Source organism: Lepisosteus oculatus, chromosome 2 (assembly GCF_040954835.1).
Source record: "Lepisosteus oculatus isolate fLepOcu1 chromosome 2, fLepOcu1.hap2, whole genome shotgun sequence".
NCBI lineage: Eukaryota > Metazoa > Chordata > Actinopteri > Semionotiformes > Lepisosteidae > Lepisosteus > Lepisosteus oculatus.
The window spans coordinates 54,861,125-54,878,573 of record NC_090697.1 but is presented as its reverse complement, the minus strand read 5'-3'; the positions used below and the strand labels follow the sequence as shown (position 1 = coordinate 54,878,573).

Here is a 17,449-nt window from a genome sequence, read left to right as displayed (position 1 = left end):
AAAAATTAAGTGTTTATCACCTCCTTAGTGCTTTTCTGCACCAATTATACTGTACAGTAACACCAACATAATGTTTTGTTTCTTTAAGTACATACAGTATACAGAATTATTAGTAATTGTACAGTATACAGTATAAATAGTAGTTACTAAGCAGATAAGTTAATTATAGATTTCGACTGTTAAAAATATATTTTACATAGTATTTTTTAAAAACATATTGTATTTAAAAGCAAATAAAAAATAAATAGGGGCTAGTAGTAACTTGAATGAATTAACTGCATTGGTAAAATATAAATATGTGTATAATTACATACTATTGCTATCTTTTAGCTAATGTAAGGCAACTGCAGGATTTTTGCACTGAGTGAATATTCTGCATCAAATATTTCTTTTTAAATTGGCTGATATCATTCATAGGAAGAAGAGATATGTTCAGTGTGATTCATCCCTAGCCAGGCAATGACAGTGTAGCAGAACTCTCAGTCTTTTTGATGTAAAATATGATTTTTAGCTGCTGGACACTACATTAATTCCCGCTTCAAACCTCAAGATTCTGCAAGAGAGACTTGTACTGTATGTGATTCTTTTTCCACAAAGGGTAAAATGTCATGGAGCAAACTCACCCCCCCACCCACACACAACACAGGTGGAATGAGAATAAGGATGTTGCAAGTTCCATGGTGTCAACAAGCACAGAAGATGAACACCATAGTGTATGAATGATATAAGAAAGGGACACTGAAGATGCAGTGATAATGGTTTGTCTACTTAAGGCATGTTTTGTTTTAGCCTTTACCTGGATCTCAGACTTTGGTGAAAGTGATTTGTCAAACTGCAGCCTCCTCCCGACAGGAGTAATACTGTGACTGGAGTAGCCAACTGTCCTTTCTTTGCTCTTTGCCCGACAGGTGCCAGTCAGTATTGCTTCAGAGACCTGGGCACAGAAAGTAAGTACAACAAAAGCATTGCATAATTTGCTGTCAAAAGCAACACCCCTCCTGTAAAAGGAATGCAAAATAAAGGGCAAAGTCACATTAAGTGACATTAAGTAAAAAATGCTAGAAATCAAAACATACAAAATAAAGAAACTTGATAAGTAGTATTCTGTATCAGTAAGGTTTATTCCATGCTGAAAAAAGAGACACAACTTTTCAACTGTGGAGCCTTCTTCAGGTGTCAGCAATTTACGCATGCTAACGCAGCATCTTACTTGAACTTCTGTATATCTAAGCTAATTAGTAAACTAATATGAAATAAAGTGAATACCCTTTTCTCTGCAAAGTGGTTTAAAGGATTAATAAAATGCCTTCACCTATAGACATACCCCTGTAGAAGGCAATACAGACAATACATTGAGACATATTTGAAATGTTTATACTGTAGATACAGTATACTGTATGGTTGCATATATCACTTTCTAAAATGTACTGTAATATAATATTGACATTTTGATATTCATTGTATTCTATTTTTTTCCTTTAGGTGCTCTTGTTTCCCCCTACAGTCCAAAGACATACTGGTAGATTAACTTGCTTATTGGATAACTATAATAATAATGTTTTTCAGGAGGCTTGACTGAGTGATCAACCAGAATGAGGATGAGGCTGCATGCCAAGTCAGTAGTTTATGTGGAATCTATCAGCTTTACATGGATTGGCACAATTGAGCAGAATTATTTTTACATTATTGTGAGCATTTCATTTGCTTCTTTATTGTATTACTTTTATTAATATTTATTTCCTTCCCAAATTTGTATCTCCACTTACTTAATGATGCATTTTAGAACTATTAAGTAGGCGGATCCACCCAACCAGCTGCTGTAACCCTATCTCTGGATGGTACTGCAAAACTGAAAAACTTGGGGGTTACATTTGATTCAGGCTTGACATTCGATCCACATGTACAACCTATTGTCAAAACATCATTTTTTCACCTCAGAAATATCACCAGACTACATTCTATATTATCTCCAACTATTGCTGAAAAGCAACAGATCAACACAGTTGTTTTCTCATAAATTGACTACTGTAACTCTGTAGTCCCTGTGGCTTCTAAATCCCCATTGAACAAACTCCAGTTCTGATCACATAGTCTTTGCTCTGGCTTCCTGTCAGGCTTTGTGTCGACTTCAAAATCCTCATGCTCACCTATTGTCACGATCACAAACCCCTCCTCTTAAGGGCGCTCCAGCCCTTCCTTGTTTGCCTCATTACCCGCACCTGTTCCTTGTTCCTCCCCCTTTTCAGTTCTCCCTTTAAAGCCAGACGCTGACGTTAAGCGGGCTCTGCATTGGTTTCCGCATCATGCGAGCCCAGGACCTGGATGCGCCTGGCTCCGTTATGCTTTTAGTTCCTGTTCCTGTTCCCGTTCCCCCTGCCGGTCCCGACCCGGCTCTGGTTTTTAATTGTCAGTCCCGGGTGGTTGCCTGGCTTTGGACTTTTGCCCTGTCTTTGGATTCCGCTTTTGACTTATCCCTGGATTGTTTGCCTCGGCCACACCTTCCCCGACCACCAGCACTCCATGGACATGCCCCCCTGTTTTCATTCCCGTATCCTGCATGACTTTTTCCCCTATAATATTTCTTCACTTTTTGACACCTATAGGTCCTGCATGGCTTGGCAACTCAGTACCTGTCTGAGCTACTAACATCCTACTCCCCACCTTGAAACCTTCGCTCTTCTAATTCTGTCTATCTGAAAGTCTCCTGTCTGTCTCCCAAGCCCGTCTATATTCTCCTGTTATGCCACAGAGCTCTGGAACTCTACCCCTAAAGATATCAGAGAGTGACCTTCCCTAAATGCTTTCAAATCTAGACTCAAACTTTGCTTAACTGGTTGTGTTACAAAAACCTTTAATCCTACCGTAATCAGTACCCCCATCTACTGTCTCCTCTCATTGTATATTTTCATTGTGTATATCTTGTGTATTTTTTGTTGTTGTTGTCATTCTGTAATGTGCTTTGAGAAGCCATGTTTAATGGTGCTATAGAAAATAAACTTTATTATTATTATTATAAATACACTTTAAAGTTAAAGTCAGGATCTCCCCCTCAACCTTGTGATATAGCAAGAGTTAATTTATATTATTTTCCATAAGTTGTAAAGACTTTCTGCCCTTAAAATATACCATAACCCTGAAACATGTTTATTGGAAAATATTCATATATAATGGTTTGATGAATTATCTCAATTTACAACTACAATCCTTTGACCAGCATGTGATTTTATATTTAAAAAAACAAAGATAAGGCATTAGTAGATGTAACACAACTCTCACTGCTAAATCACAGGTACCTAGGCAGACACAAGGTTTGTAGCTGTGCAATGTTGCTTACTGTAAGACAACTTCAAAGCCACCCAGCTCTGATTGTCCCCCATTTGCACTGCACTGCACTATTGGAGATCCAAGTCACAAGTGAGATAGCTCAGGCTGGAACAAAGAAACGTCTGGATACAGCAGTATTCACATATTTCGAACAGAACTTTGCCTTTACATGTATTGAGAAAATATAAACATGAATCTGCATTTCATTCAAAGAATCATTAAGTATAACATTCAGAATTAATTTGTACTCGATACTGATTTTAACAGTGGAAAGTATAAAATATCTGTACAAAAATTACAACCTGAATAAAAAAACAATTCATTCAATTTACTCATTGTAAATTATTGTGATGAATCTATCATTGCAGAATGGCAGAGTAATTTGCTGGCCCTTAAAATATGTGTAAAGTATACATTAAGAGGCTGTTTGCTGTAGATTGGACTTTCAACAAAGCAAAGGGGGAAAAATGCTGATAACATAATTTTCTTATTTGCATTGAGAAGACACTATAGCCACATCATGAAGTCTGAGTGAACCTTTTGAATCTGTTTCAAATGTAGTGAAAAGAATGGCTCAATTTTGCGTGAGCTTGTTTTGTTACTAAGGAAAACAGGATTACTTTATACCACAGATTGCCCACTCACAGAAAAAAAAGTCAAAGACCTATTATTAAAGACTCTCTAGACTTTGTATTACAGTGCCCATCAAAAGTACTCATCCCTTTCTAATTATGTCCTACAGTATGTTTTTAAATTACAAGTGATTTATACAGTACGTACTGTATTTTATCCAGTGAATATTTGAATCAAAACTAGAATGCTTAAACTGAACACTTTTCTGAGTAACAACGTCTGCAAAAACTGCAAAGAAAAATTAAAAGCTACAGTAAATGTAACAAAGTTTTAAGTGAACAAATATCCTTCTGGCTCCTATTGTTTGTGGTTAAGAACAAGATTGTCCCTTCATGTCATTTTCAAATCACTTTATTCTGCTTTAAATATTTGTAAAGATTATTGGACTTGCAATTACAAGTACTGAACAACAATATTCAACCTTTAAACATAGTAAAAAAGAATAAACTCAAAACACTTAGAAACAGAATACTTGTTATTAGGGATCATTCTGTTTATAGAGAAGATATTGATCTATTTGCATACCATATGTTTAAAAATACATGCTTATTGATAAAGCCCTTATGTTGGGAGATAGTTCAGGAACTGTATACTGTATATCCCCACTTACAGTAACTAACATTTTTAGAAGTCTGCAATGTGCTCTTACCGGAGTCTCTGCCTTTGTGGTGCACTGAGCTGTAGTGTGATGAGACCACCAGGTCTCTTGCTGGTGCCTCTCAGACACCCTGAGCTCATCCCTAAGATCAACATTCTCTCTGGTCAAGGCTTCCACCTGGCTCTTCAGCTGTCTATGAGCTGCAGACCAGTGGGATTCCCTCTGCTTGAATTCCTCCTGCAAGGCCCTCATCTGTTCCTTTAGCTGCTGTGGTGTCAAGATATCTACAGGTTAATAATCAAAGCAAACTGCGAATGACCACCATGATTAACATGTTGCTCGACCTCTTAAATCTCCTTCTCAGTGGTCAGTCATAAAAATCAACTAGTTATGACTTATGATCAGTTATGATTCATAATGTTACTCAACACACAACAATATAACCCATTTTTGTTGTTCTTTTAATCGTGAATGAATAATATTTCTGTACAAATGCATTTTACGTATTTCATCTTTGACTGCCTGTAATGGCAATGTTATATTCACATGAATAACATACTGAAAAAATAATTATGTGTTTTAGTCAAAATATGTCTGAGACGTAGACCTCTGAATACCAGCTGCAGAGGCAGCTTCAAGAATGTCCAGAATTGCTCAGTAGCAAACCCAGACCTTGCAAGACGTTCTTGTTGTTTATAGAGAAACCAGTTACAAAAGAGTATGAGACTTTTCATTAGTGAAAAGAGAATCAGTGGGTGATTCTCTCTGAGAGATGCTAAGCTGAAGATAATAGAGCACAGGATCTTAAGGGCTGATGTAGGTAGACTTAATTGCTCATAACCTGATCTTAAGATTTTACTTGCAGTAGAAGAGGAAGGACGAGAACAACAAGTACATTTTACAGGTGTTCCAGTAGGAACTGAGAGTGCAAGTTACAAGTCTGGATCTATTGGTATTTTGAGCCAGCTGGAAGAAATGATGGAAAGAGTGATTCAGAAAAATACAAGATCCGAATAAGGAGGGACAGGACAGGGATACTGGTAGCCTTCCAGGGCTAATGTCTTGAATGTCTAAAATTGGAAGTGAGAAAGAATCAGGAATATTATTGGCCTGGGACATGAGCTGTAAGAATTAGAAATTGGTTCATAGAAGAAAGCCATTTAGATGACTCAGTTAAATGGAAACTTTTTTCAGATCTTTGTTGATTTTACACAGCAATGTCATCTGAATGGATAAGGGCCTATTGTTTCAAATTAAGGCCCCAAAAACAAGCAGCTACCAAATTTGGAAACTGTGGAGGAGTGATCAGAAGGAGAGATGAAGGTACTGTAAATACAGAAAGCAAATGGAAGGGCTGCAGATGTAAAAACGTTTTGGAGAGAACAAGACTCAACATAAGAAAAAGACTACCCTTTCCAGTTTGCTAAAAAAATAAGTGCTACAAAGCTCTACTTTGCAGTTTGAAGTAAGATTGATGTAAGTTTCAAACTTGAATAAATGTTAAATAAAAACCACCCATGGGTATAATCTTCATGGCATAGTTGAGGTGACCCAGCAGAAGTAACAGAAGTTCCTTATGTGCGAAACCTAACTGAGTTTTGGAAATGTGAATGATTCTGAGGAAGTTGTGAGTTGAGCACGTAGATCTGGGTTTAAACAGGTAGAGCGCAAACAATTATTGCATTGTGGAAGAAAGAAAGTCTGCAGAGGCTCCCTACTGTTTGTGTGGCTCGAACGGGTAAGGATAGAGTACTAACTTCTGGGTGACGTAGTTCCTGCGGACTCTGAAATATGACTAATCACATTACAAATGTATTGAGCTGTTGACAGTTTAGGAATATGACATCTGTGCCATGGTGGAGAGGAAAAGAAAAACTCACTGGCAGAAATAAACTTCTGAGTGTCCTTGTCCAAGGTATGCTCCCTCCAGGCAGCTACTGTAGGCATATGATTGAGTATGGGCACCAATTCAGTACAGACCAGTACAGACTGGGACTTTAATTCTGTAACCAAGAATGAGATCCACTGACCGAGATGCAGCAGCAGCAGCTTAAAGATATCTGCACATAAGCAGGTAAAGTTAAAGTGATGCAGGTACCATTTGCTGATTAATTCTGGTGAGCAGGATGCGATTTTCCTAGTTTTACAGCTATTGCTGTATAAAGGAATTATGACATTGTCATTATTGTGTCTTCACTGGTTGCCTTGGTGTCAAGAGAGACTTGTTAATTTGAGATGAACTCTGAATAACTCTGAAACAAAGTACCAGTCCTGAGAATTACTTGTTGAAAGTAAAGAAGCATCACTTATTTGTGGATAATCACTTATTAGTGCAGGCCTAATGCAGGAACCAAATAGAGATGAGACAGATTGATGGTGAGATTGCTCGTGGTGTGTTGACTCGTCTAATCAGCATGTTACTGCTGTCTACAGTATATATCTGCTGTATATTGTGTTGGTTGTGTCACGGACGTCCAAAAGGACTAACCGTGGAGAGCAGGAGAGCAGAAAAAGACCCATATGCGGCGGAACGGGAAAAAGGCCCGGGCTCATTCGTGCAAAGAGTTCAGGAGTGCGGTATAGAAACCTATGCCCTCAGGTAGTGTGTCACGCCCGACATCCCTCCCTAGAGGGCGCTCCACTGCTCTCATTATTGTTCGTGTCATTTAGCTCTCCAGGTGTACCCTTTTAGTGTTAATATTTAAAGACCAGCTCCTCCAGTCCTCGGGGCTCATCATTAGGGTAAGATGTCGCGAGGCCCGCCTAGTACCAGGAAACCCTACGTCCGTCTCCTGAGGGCATAGGCCTCATCCCCGACACCTCCCGTTTCCTGAGCCCGGGGTCTGGAGGATCTCACCCCGTCACCCTCGGACCTCCATGTTTCGTTTGTCTGTGTGCTCCCCCCTTCCGGGGATTTTAACTTTGTCACGTTCCAGGATGGATTTCCAGTTTATGGACTTTCGGACCGTGCTTTGACCTGCCCTTGGACCCGTTTGGATTTGGATGCCGTTTTGTCCTCCCCGTACACTGTCTCACGGACGGTCACTATGATTTTGTGCACCATTAAACCCTTGTGTGTTCCTTTTTACCACGCCTCCTGTTTTCTCCAGCTCTATCGCATAGGGTCTTCTACAATATCTGACACGGATTCCAGTCCGTGTCCGTTACATAGTGGACATGGGGCGACCTGGTGCTAGGCGGTCTCAGGACATGCGAACGTCAATGCTGAGCGAGGGTGGAGTGCAAGACCCGGAAATATATAGCCCAAGGGAAAGAGAGGGACCGGAAGGACAGCAGGCAGGAAACTAGGGACAGGACAGAGTGCGTGATAGGTTGCCCAAAACAATTGTTAATTCATTGTCTTGAGGAGATTTGAGTGGAAAGATTAATTTGTTCCTGGTGTGGAGGACAGATGGAAGGGGCCACAGAGGCAATTCTTTGACACCAGGTGACAGAGAAGATCATAGGAATCTTGCTGGCTGAGTTGAATTTAGCAAGGGAGAGAAGGGGATAACATATACAATACTCTTTATGATGCTTTAGGTGAGAAAATTCAGGAGTGATTCTGAATTATAGAAAGTTAGACTGAATTTGTCTGTTGTCATCCCTCCCAAACTTTTGTGTATAAACTCCATTTTAAAGTTTACAGTATCTGTTTAAGGTCCTGATTTTGAGAAACACTAAAACAGCCAACACTGACTGTCTTGCTTTCTGCAATTACATGTCATTTATTAAAGAAAGCGTGCCATGTTGCAAACTTTTGTTTAAATGACCTCTCTCCTTTATGCCTAAGCATTCTCTTGGTGTTGGGTCTGTTTGCAGTTTTGTAGATACTTCCTTTGTTCTCACCTGTAATTCATCAATATGTGGATTAGATGCTGACAATCGATTTTTCATTGACGGACATTCTTTGTAGCTGTTTCCCAAACTACAATGCTCAGTTTCTGTTTCTTGCACAAATCCATCCATTTTCTTTCTGTATAAACATAATTAAATTCAATAAAAAACCTTCATATCAAGAATTCAATATATCAACAGACATCTAAATATTATTCATTACAACTCTGCTTTCAATACTATAGTTTTTAAAAAGTTTAGAGAGGGAGCAGATGTTTGGTAGATATGTATTAACAAGTACAACATAGAGAAAGGAAAAGTGTCAATGATGAAACAATTAGTTGGTCCATTTCACTGTTACCTCTCACTAAAAAGTGAAGTTCTGATCCAGAGTTTCAGATATGACGAGATTTCTCGTGAGTGCAAACCAAATACTGTAATCCTGAACCTGGGTATTGTCATTAGATAATTGAGACAGTCTTTCTCCATAAGACAGGGGGCAATCTTCCAGATATGAAGGAAAAGCTGGGCAGAACAGGGCACCTTTTTGGGTTTTAGCATATCTGTGATAACAGTTATGAAATTTATTGTTTCATTTTTCAAGCAAAGAACAGCACTCTGTTTTGTGAAATTAGTTCAAATGCATTCATTATTAAATGGTGCAAAAATAAATTCAGAGTTTATGAATGTTGAAATTATTTTTAAAACAAGTCTTTTAAACTCTTGGTTATACTTTTATCAGCAGTCACTGTTCAGTTTAACTAAAAAAAATAATTTACCTGAGAAATTTCAATGCTTTCTCCTGTTCCTCTTTCATGCTTTTTAGAACGGAACTATCATCCGTCTCAGTCTTTGCATGCAGAAAACTGTGTCTCTGAAGTCTTGCCTGGGTTTCATTGTCTGTAATAATAGCAAGTATAAGGGAATATATTAAACTAAATCACGTCATCTGCAGTGCACTGCAAAAGTATTGGAACATCAAAGTTAAAACTATTATTTTTGCTTCACAGTTAAGCAATTTGCTGTTTTGTACATATTCATAAAAATTATGTCTCAACTAGATTAAATACAACCTATACTTTATAAATAGATTTTTTAATAAATTCATTGAAATAATTGCATGTTTGTATTGAAACATGAACAATTTTCAGAGCTTTAGCATAACTTAGCAAAATACTAAAAAATATCCAAGTAGATTTTTAAAACATTTTATCAGAAAACACGTTAGTTGCATTTTTTTTGCAGTACCAATATTTAACTCAAATGTTTATGAAGAATTGTTATCACTTTTGTTGATGTCTTGGATTTGTATTTCAAGCAGATTAGCATAGCATCAAGGGTTAAGAAAGTGCTTGGTTAGGGTTAGAAAATTAAATTTTGACTTCAGCCAGGGTGAAAGCTGAATTTCCTAATGGCTGAACTAAAATAGTATCATATAAGATTCACTATTTCCTCAATAACACCCAACCAAAAAGCTAAGTACAAAACACCACTCATCCTATATTTATATTCCCATTCATAATACAAATGTAACATTATCAGAAGCCTAGGTTTAAGGTTCAAGGGTTTAAGTTTAATCCTAAACCTAGATTCAGATTTTACCTACTACATTTGCTGAACTTTTGTTGTTTTATTTGTTTTATTTCATGAGTTGATGTAGAATTTATATTGCTTTTGCTGATATATTTGGGTTATTATTTTATCCAGTTACAAATAAGCATTGAAGCTAGGGTTACAAAAACTACCTGCTTAGGGTTACTGTTAGAAAATCTGTTAAATTATATCTTAAACGTTTTATGGATGTGGAATTTAGAAAAATGCCTATCAAGAAAACATACAGTATACAACATATTTCCTCACCTGACCAAAAATTTAAGGCTAAGTATGAAACACCAGGTATCCTATATTTATATTCTCATTCATAATGCAAATATCACATAATGTTATTAGGAGCCAGATATTTAAGTAAGATAATAGTCTTACTTGTAGTAATCAAATAGTAAGATAATCAGCAATACAATGTAAAGTTTTGTGTGTAGATGAAATCAGATATATCACAGGTTCTTGATTAACAAGAATTGGGACTGTGTCACTGGCAACTCATGAAAACCTAACCAATACTGTATCTACTGGGAAGAACCCACATTTTTAATTAGAAATAATAACTTGCTTAGTCAATTGACTTGCACTTATAACTTCTTGTAAGAATAAGGAGGCTGCATGTGACGCTTGTGTGTAGGGAAAAGTTCTATATTGAATAGCACTTACATATAAGAGACCAGAGTGTTTCTGGTAGTAGAAACAGTTACGAATAATATAAGCCCCGTATGTTTCCTTGAGTACCACTGGTATGTTAACAAGAGATGTGATTCAGAAGCCAATGACACAACTCTTTCTACAGTATCTTCAGACAGTGTAATACCCAGGGACTGGTGAATTGCTAACGTTATACCCAATCATAACAAAGTGAGAAAACGTCTATTACCTTTAAGAATAGGGAATGTTTATAAGAACTAAACTTACCTACTGTATATGGAAACAATATCCTAAGAAACAGTCTTGTCTAACGTGTTAGAAATGAAATGCAAAACAGAAATGGATGAACATATGGCATACAGTATGTTACTGTATAGTGATTTAGCTGTTCAGAAAGCTCAGAAAGTTTGTAATAAAAGAACAATCTTCAGATTGCAGGTGGTAAGCATTTAGGAAAACACAAGATACTTACCACCTTGATTGTCTTCAGAGCTCTGTGATACATCGGATACTCTTCTCTGGGCTGTATGGTTTGTTCTAGTTTTTAAGCCAGAAAACAGATTTGATACAAGCTCTGAAGTGGGGGGAGTCAATAGATTTGTCTTTCGGTTCCTGCTGTTGTTTGACAATGGTGGTGTCTTTCTCTTCTCAGCCTCCATCTTTCTTGGTGATTTGAGACATGGAGAAGGAGCTGTTATCTTATGCCAGTTAAAGTCCCTTATTTCTGTTTCGCTGTTGTCACTGCTACTGGTGCTGGAGAATGGATGAGAAAATGGTAATCGGTGAGGCGTTTGGGGTCTGCAAACTCTTTCCTCTGCCCCACTTGGTGCGTCGCTGGCATAATCATCATCGGACAGGTCTAGCTTCTGATCAGTATGCCCCAGCCTCAGTGGAGTTTGGTGGATGTGTTGTTCATGGAATTGAGATTTGGGATCATCCTCATTGCTGGTGCTATCACTTGTGCTGCTGGGAGGAAATTTTATTTTTGTACTGCAGGTCTGGACTTCTCTCCCTTTCTTTGATTTTTCATGGTTTTCACTTTTTTCACTACCACTGTCATTTGAGAGAACTGGCCCATTAAAAACCTTTACAATATGATCATCGACTTTTTTAAACCCAAGATTGGATCCTGTTTTATCAACCTGATGGTTGTTGTTTGAATATTGCTGGTCTGTGCAGATCAACTGAGCTCTCAAAGCAGAAGTGATGCTTTCGGGATGTTGTTCCTCTTGAGGTAAGTTGATCTTTTTAGGGGTATCTAAATGGTCATCATTTTCTGCCAAACACATGTGCTTCTGCAAGTCCATCCTGCAAGAGATTTGTAAACATGGCAGACTTGAACTTCTAGATTGCGTGGACGTTTTACTACATGGAGTTTTACCCAATATCTCATTTCCTTTGTTATTACTTGCATTACTACCAGCTGTATTTTGGATTGATTGCTTGCTTCTGTCATTTTGTTCCAAGTAAGTTTCTTGGTCCAGGTTACTATCTTCATTTGTAGCCTTAATCATGTTGTCTCTAGACTCCATCAACGCAGGACTGCTGACTTGTCGACTCAAAGGAGTGCTCTTCCTTTCACAACTTTTATCAGTGTCCTGCAGGAGGGGTAGGGATCTTCGGTGTTGACTGACCAAGCTCACTCGCTTGAGCACCTGATTTAGGGGTCCCCTCCTCTGATCCTTCAGCACAGTTTCCTTGCTTTTTTCTATCCGTGTTATACCTTCTCCCTTCTTCAGGAAAGTTTTCTTTTCTGTCTCTTTGGCTGGTTTCAACTCCTAAAAAATTAAACCTCTTATAAGTAGCATGGTAGTGGAAGCTTTCATCTGATATATTTGAATTTTATTATTTTTAATTATGCAATTTAAACTTCTGGCTACATTTCATTTTTGGATTCTCACCATTTAAATGAAATGGCTTTAATCTTGCAGTATCCTGTAGACCTTTGAACAACTTAGAAATAGAATTTCATATTCTATCACACTTCTCCATGCACTTTAAGGGAGAATATTTCAATTCACTAAATCTACAGACCTCAGAACAGTTTGGTTCAGTTTCAATAATACCTCAAGGGTTAGATTTGCATCCATCTGTTTTAATATTACAGCTCAGCTTTATGATTTCACTTCTCTGCTATACATGGATCACTAACATTCTAAGAAATAAATTCACAGTACTAAATGGAACTCATTAACTTAAAACTACAACAAATCAGTCTTCCCACTAATCATAATCATTACTGAAATTAGCCATAAATATCATAAATAACATAAAAATCTCTTTTGCATTTGTCTCATGCATCCCTCCTCCCGCCCTTCTCCACCTTGTAGCTGTCCCTTTGTTAACTGTCTCTGAAAGGAATTTGAGCCCCCTTGTCCTATAGCAGCTCCTTAACCAAGCAGGTTAAGCCAAACCATCATACCTAAAACACTCAGATATTCACATTCACAAACACTCTGATTCTTGGAAGTTGTTATCCCTTGTGAAAGTGTGTAGCAGACATTTTATTAAACAAACAGTTTGAAACAGCTTCTGGAGGTTAGGAAAAATATTTTAGTACCTTTTTTTTCAGTGGTATAACAGAAAGAAAACTATTTATATATAAACAGAAATTGCAATATTGTCTACAACAGTAAAAGTAGGATGTTTGGAAGCGGAGACATCTAACCCTGTTAACGAAGGAGATAAAATGGACTTTTAAAAAATGTTGTCATGATTACCATTCTGTTCTTAAACCTGCATACCTTGGTTCAGCCATGTCAAAACCAAAACTTTCTTGAACAAAATAGAAGAACTGAGGATAAGTCTAAAAGACAATTCTGTAAGACAACTCTTCAGTCTGTAAAGATATATAGGCATGGCAAGATCCAGGAAAAGTACATACTGTATAAACCTTTATATGTGTAAATACATGTAAAGGTACAGAAACCTTACACTGTGTTAAAATTCATATGGGCATACTGAAGCAAATAGAAGTCCGAATTTTGTTAACTCATTGATTTATGCTTTTATTTTTTTATTTTAAAAAATCAACACCTATACTGTATTACCCTGTACCTGCTTATCTCTCTGCAGAACTTCCTCATCCAATTTGAGCTGTTCTTCAACAAATGCCTCAAAGGTTTTCTGTCTTACTCCAACTCCTGGTCTGATGGGTCTAATTGTGCAGAAAAAAATAATATTAAAATATTTTAAATGAATAGGTTCCCATTCAACATCATCTAATCTTAAAAATGTATTACTGAACCCTTAAACTTCATTCTGAGATCCGTGTGTTAATATATTTTCTCAAATAAATTCAGAATGTCACTTGATTCTCAAATGCAAAAACTTTGTATTTTCTGACTTCATTCATTCGAATTAGTTACTGTTATTATCCACCAATGTTGACACAAAAACTCCACAGTACCACTTTGTTGTCACTTTAGTCTTGATTTTCACGCACATGTGGTATCCACTGCATACTACAGTATCTCACTCTTTCTATTGAGATTTGTGAGTAATTTGTTATGCAATCATGTCAGGGAAGCACCCAAATCATTTTATTATATTAATTATTTACTCTGTATTTTATGATAGCACAATGATTAGCATTGTTGCCTCATAGCACTGGGGCCCTGGGTTCAATTTCTGGGGTGCTATCTGCATAGAATTTGTAGGTTAACCTTATGTTTGCATGAGTTTCCTCTGAGTGTTCTGTTTTCCTCCCACAGTCGAAAAACTGTACATATTGGTAGGTTAATTGACTTCTGCAAAATTGTCCCTTGTGTAAGTGTGTACCTTTTATAGTCTGTGTGTATCCTGTGATGGACTAGCATCCTATCCAGGGTGTATACCACTTTGCACTCAATGCTTCCCATGATAGACTGGGCAACTATGAATTGGATAAGTGGTTTTTGAAATTGATGTTATGTGACTGTGTATTTTACAAATGCAGCATCAAATCCCGCATAAGCATTATACTGCAGCTTTGCCTGTGTTGTGTTAGAAATTACTTAAATGGCGGCTTAATTTAATCTGTGTTTTTATTAGTCTAATAATCATACCGTATGTGATTATACTCAGTGAGGAAGACTGCAATAAAATAAAAATGCTGAGTTTTTGTGCCTGAGTCTCAAGCTTTTCTACCTTCCAAGAGAATTCGGTAACATTATTATATGTGCTGTTTACGTTCCACCCAGTGGAATTGCAGCAGCTGCCACTTCTCAGAAAACCGATTGTGTACATGAGCAACTCCAGCGGACTTCAGAAGCTCCCATGTTTATTATGGGTGATTTTAAGCACTGTAAACTGGAGATTGTCTGGGTTTGAACAGTATATCAAATGTGGGATGAGAGAGAACAGAGTTCTAGACAAATGCTACGGTAATATAAAACAAGCCTATACCGCCATATTAGAACCACCTCTGTCTAACTCTGATTACAATATTGTTCACCTCATCCCCGCTTACCGAGACAGCTCTTAAGAGCAGCAAACTTATCACTGTAAATGTATGGACTGATGATAGTATTGTAACTCTTCAGGGATCAGGCCTTTGCCATTGCCACTTATGGTCGGTCCCCCACCGTCGGGGACGCGAACCCAGGCCTCCGGCATCACTCAACAGGGACCCAGCCTGTTGAGATAAAGAGAGATCTTCCTCCCAGCCCAGCGGCTACGGGCTCTGCTATTACAGGGAAGGGCGGTGACGACACCGCTCTGGTAAGCCGGTAAGCCGGTTTTCACACTCAATGGTGGCCGTAAGCATTACACTCTCCCCCGCTTAACTTGCCGTCCTTGGTGAAGGGCTATCCAACCCAGCTTCTGACAAAAATGTAACGCTTCTGGGGTACAGGTGGGCACCCTTGCTGCCGCCACATCTGATCGGCCCCCCACCGTCGGGGACGCGAACCCAGGCCTTCGGCGTCACTCAACAGGGACCCAGCCTGTTGAGCTAAAGAGAGATCTCCCCCCAGCCCAGCGGATGTGGTCCTGCTATCACAGGGAAGGGCGGTGACATCATCACTCTGGTAAGCTGACTTTCACACTCAATGGTTGCCGTGAGCATTACACTCTCCCCCGCTTAACTCGCTGTCCTTGGCGAAGGGCTATTCCACCCCGCTTTTGACACCAATGTAACGCTTTCGGGGTTCAGGCAGGCACCCTTGCCATTGCCGCTTATGGTCGGCCCCCCACTATCGGGGACGCGAGCCAGGGCTTCCGGAGTCACTCAATAGGGACCCAGCCTGTTGAGCTAAAGAGAAATCTCCCCCCAGCCCAGCAGCTGTGGGCCCTGCTATTACAGGAAAGGGTGGTGACGTCACCGCTCTGGTAAGCCGGCTTTCACACTCAATGGTGGCTGTAAGCGTTACAGTATGGAGATGCTGGTAGGGTGTCTTCTTTGTCTAAGAGATACAAACATTCCTTTGTTCAACTATCCATTAAGGCTGTCAATGCAAATGACAAGGATAAACACAATTTTTGACCTTTACAGTCCACTTGTGTGCAATATGTTTTGTAATGTTATACATGTGCAATAGAGTGATGTCCAATGTTTTTTTTTCTGAGGTGTGTGCATTATATTTAAATGTATAGAAGTGCTGTGTGTACACAAAAAAATTCCTTCAGGGGACAATAAAACTTATCTGTCTTGAAAATATAACATGCACTATATAAATATAATATGCCATGAATAGAGACTGGATCTGACTTTTAATGTGCTGGTTTAATGGAAATTTTCAGACAAAATGGCTATAAACTATTTAAAATAACTTAAATTCTTACTATTGCATTTTGCTGTTTACTGATGAGGAATGCTGAAACTTAATTATTTAATTTTAATGATCAATTGCAAAACAGTGGTGTAAATCATTGCATCTACAGTAGATCAAGGCAGTGTATATGAACGGTGGTAATACTGTGGTTCAGTTATAGTATGTATATATGTGGATATGCACATAACTTTTTAAATTTTGTGGGACATTGGAAAATGCAGGTTTTAGTCCAGATATGTGGTTCACTCGCCAAATGAAAAATAACAGTGCAGTATATGCTTTTCCTGGTACTTCTGGTTCCATTTTAAAGAAACCTTTAAAAACACTGAAAATTATTTTAGAAATGTAAAATTAATTAGTGCCACTCATAAAATGCAAAATAATGTTAAATATTTGTCTTCTGTCTTTGTCCCCCCCCGTATCAGAGCTAGTACTCAAAATACTGTAAACTTATCATGTCCCCATCAGCAGCAGCCCACAAACCATGGTGGTCATGAGAACATCCAGCATTCTTTTGGGCATTTCTGCAATTCCAACACGCTCATCAATGCATTGCCAATTCACCCATCATTCTACAAAGCCAGTTCCCCATCATCTAACTAATCAGATCTATTAAAAAAACACCTTGTTTCTGTGTCTTAAACCCAATCTCTAATTACAAGAACTTGCCTAGACCCTGGCCTGCTCAAAACTTTCCTGTGGCATCCTCCCTGCCTGAATCAAGCCCTGTATCCTGATTCTCCAAATTTTCTCACTCCACCTTTTTTTCCCTTTATTTCTGGTGAACTCTGTCAGTCTCCAGAAACCACAGAGCATCTCGTATTAGATTGCATTCCCGCCTTTAGACGTGGGTGTCAGCAAAAGCATCATAACCTCACAATAATAAAACGGTACAATAAGGTCTGACCTGCAGGTATCCACAGATGGTTATTAGCACCATGGAGAAAAAAATATTGCATTTAAAGGAATTTTTTTTTCATTCATCATTTCATTTCTCTTTTCCCGCATAAACCTAAGTAAATCTATGTAGCAGCAATGCTTATTAATA

General features: G+C 38.2%; 1 protein-coding gene across 10 annotated transcripts in view; it reads right to left on the bottom strand.

The window, feature by feature from the left end:
* The window catches only part of LOC107076957 (centromere protein J), a 64,835-nt gene that overhangs the window by 23,867 nt on the left and 23,519 nt on the right, over positions 1 to 17,449 (bottom strand). For all 10 annotated transcript variants that reach the window (XM_069179233.1, XM_069179220.1, XM_069179211.1 and 7 more), the window contains 6 exons: positions 13,706 to 13,805; positions 11,121 to 12,426; positions 9,172 to 9,292; positions 8,405 to 8,531; positions 4,607 to 4,822; positions 797 to 934 (listed from right to left, as the gene is read on the bottom strand). In XM_069179233.1, coding sequence (XP_069035334.1) covers positions 797 to 934; positions 4,607 to 4,822; positions 8,405 to 8,531; positions 9,172 to 9,292; positions 11,121 to 12,426; positions 13,706 to 13,805 — 2,008 coding nt within the window. The remainder of the gene's footprint in view (positions 1 to 796; positions 935 to 4,606; positions 4,823 to 8,404; positions 8,532 to 9,171; positions 9,293 to 11,120; positions 12,427 to 13,705; positions 13,806 to 17,449) is intronic.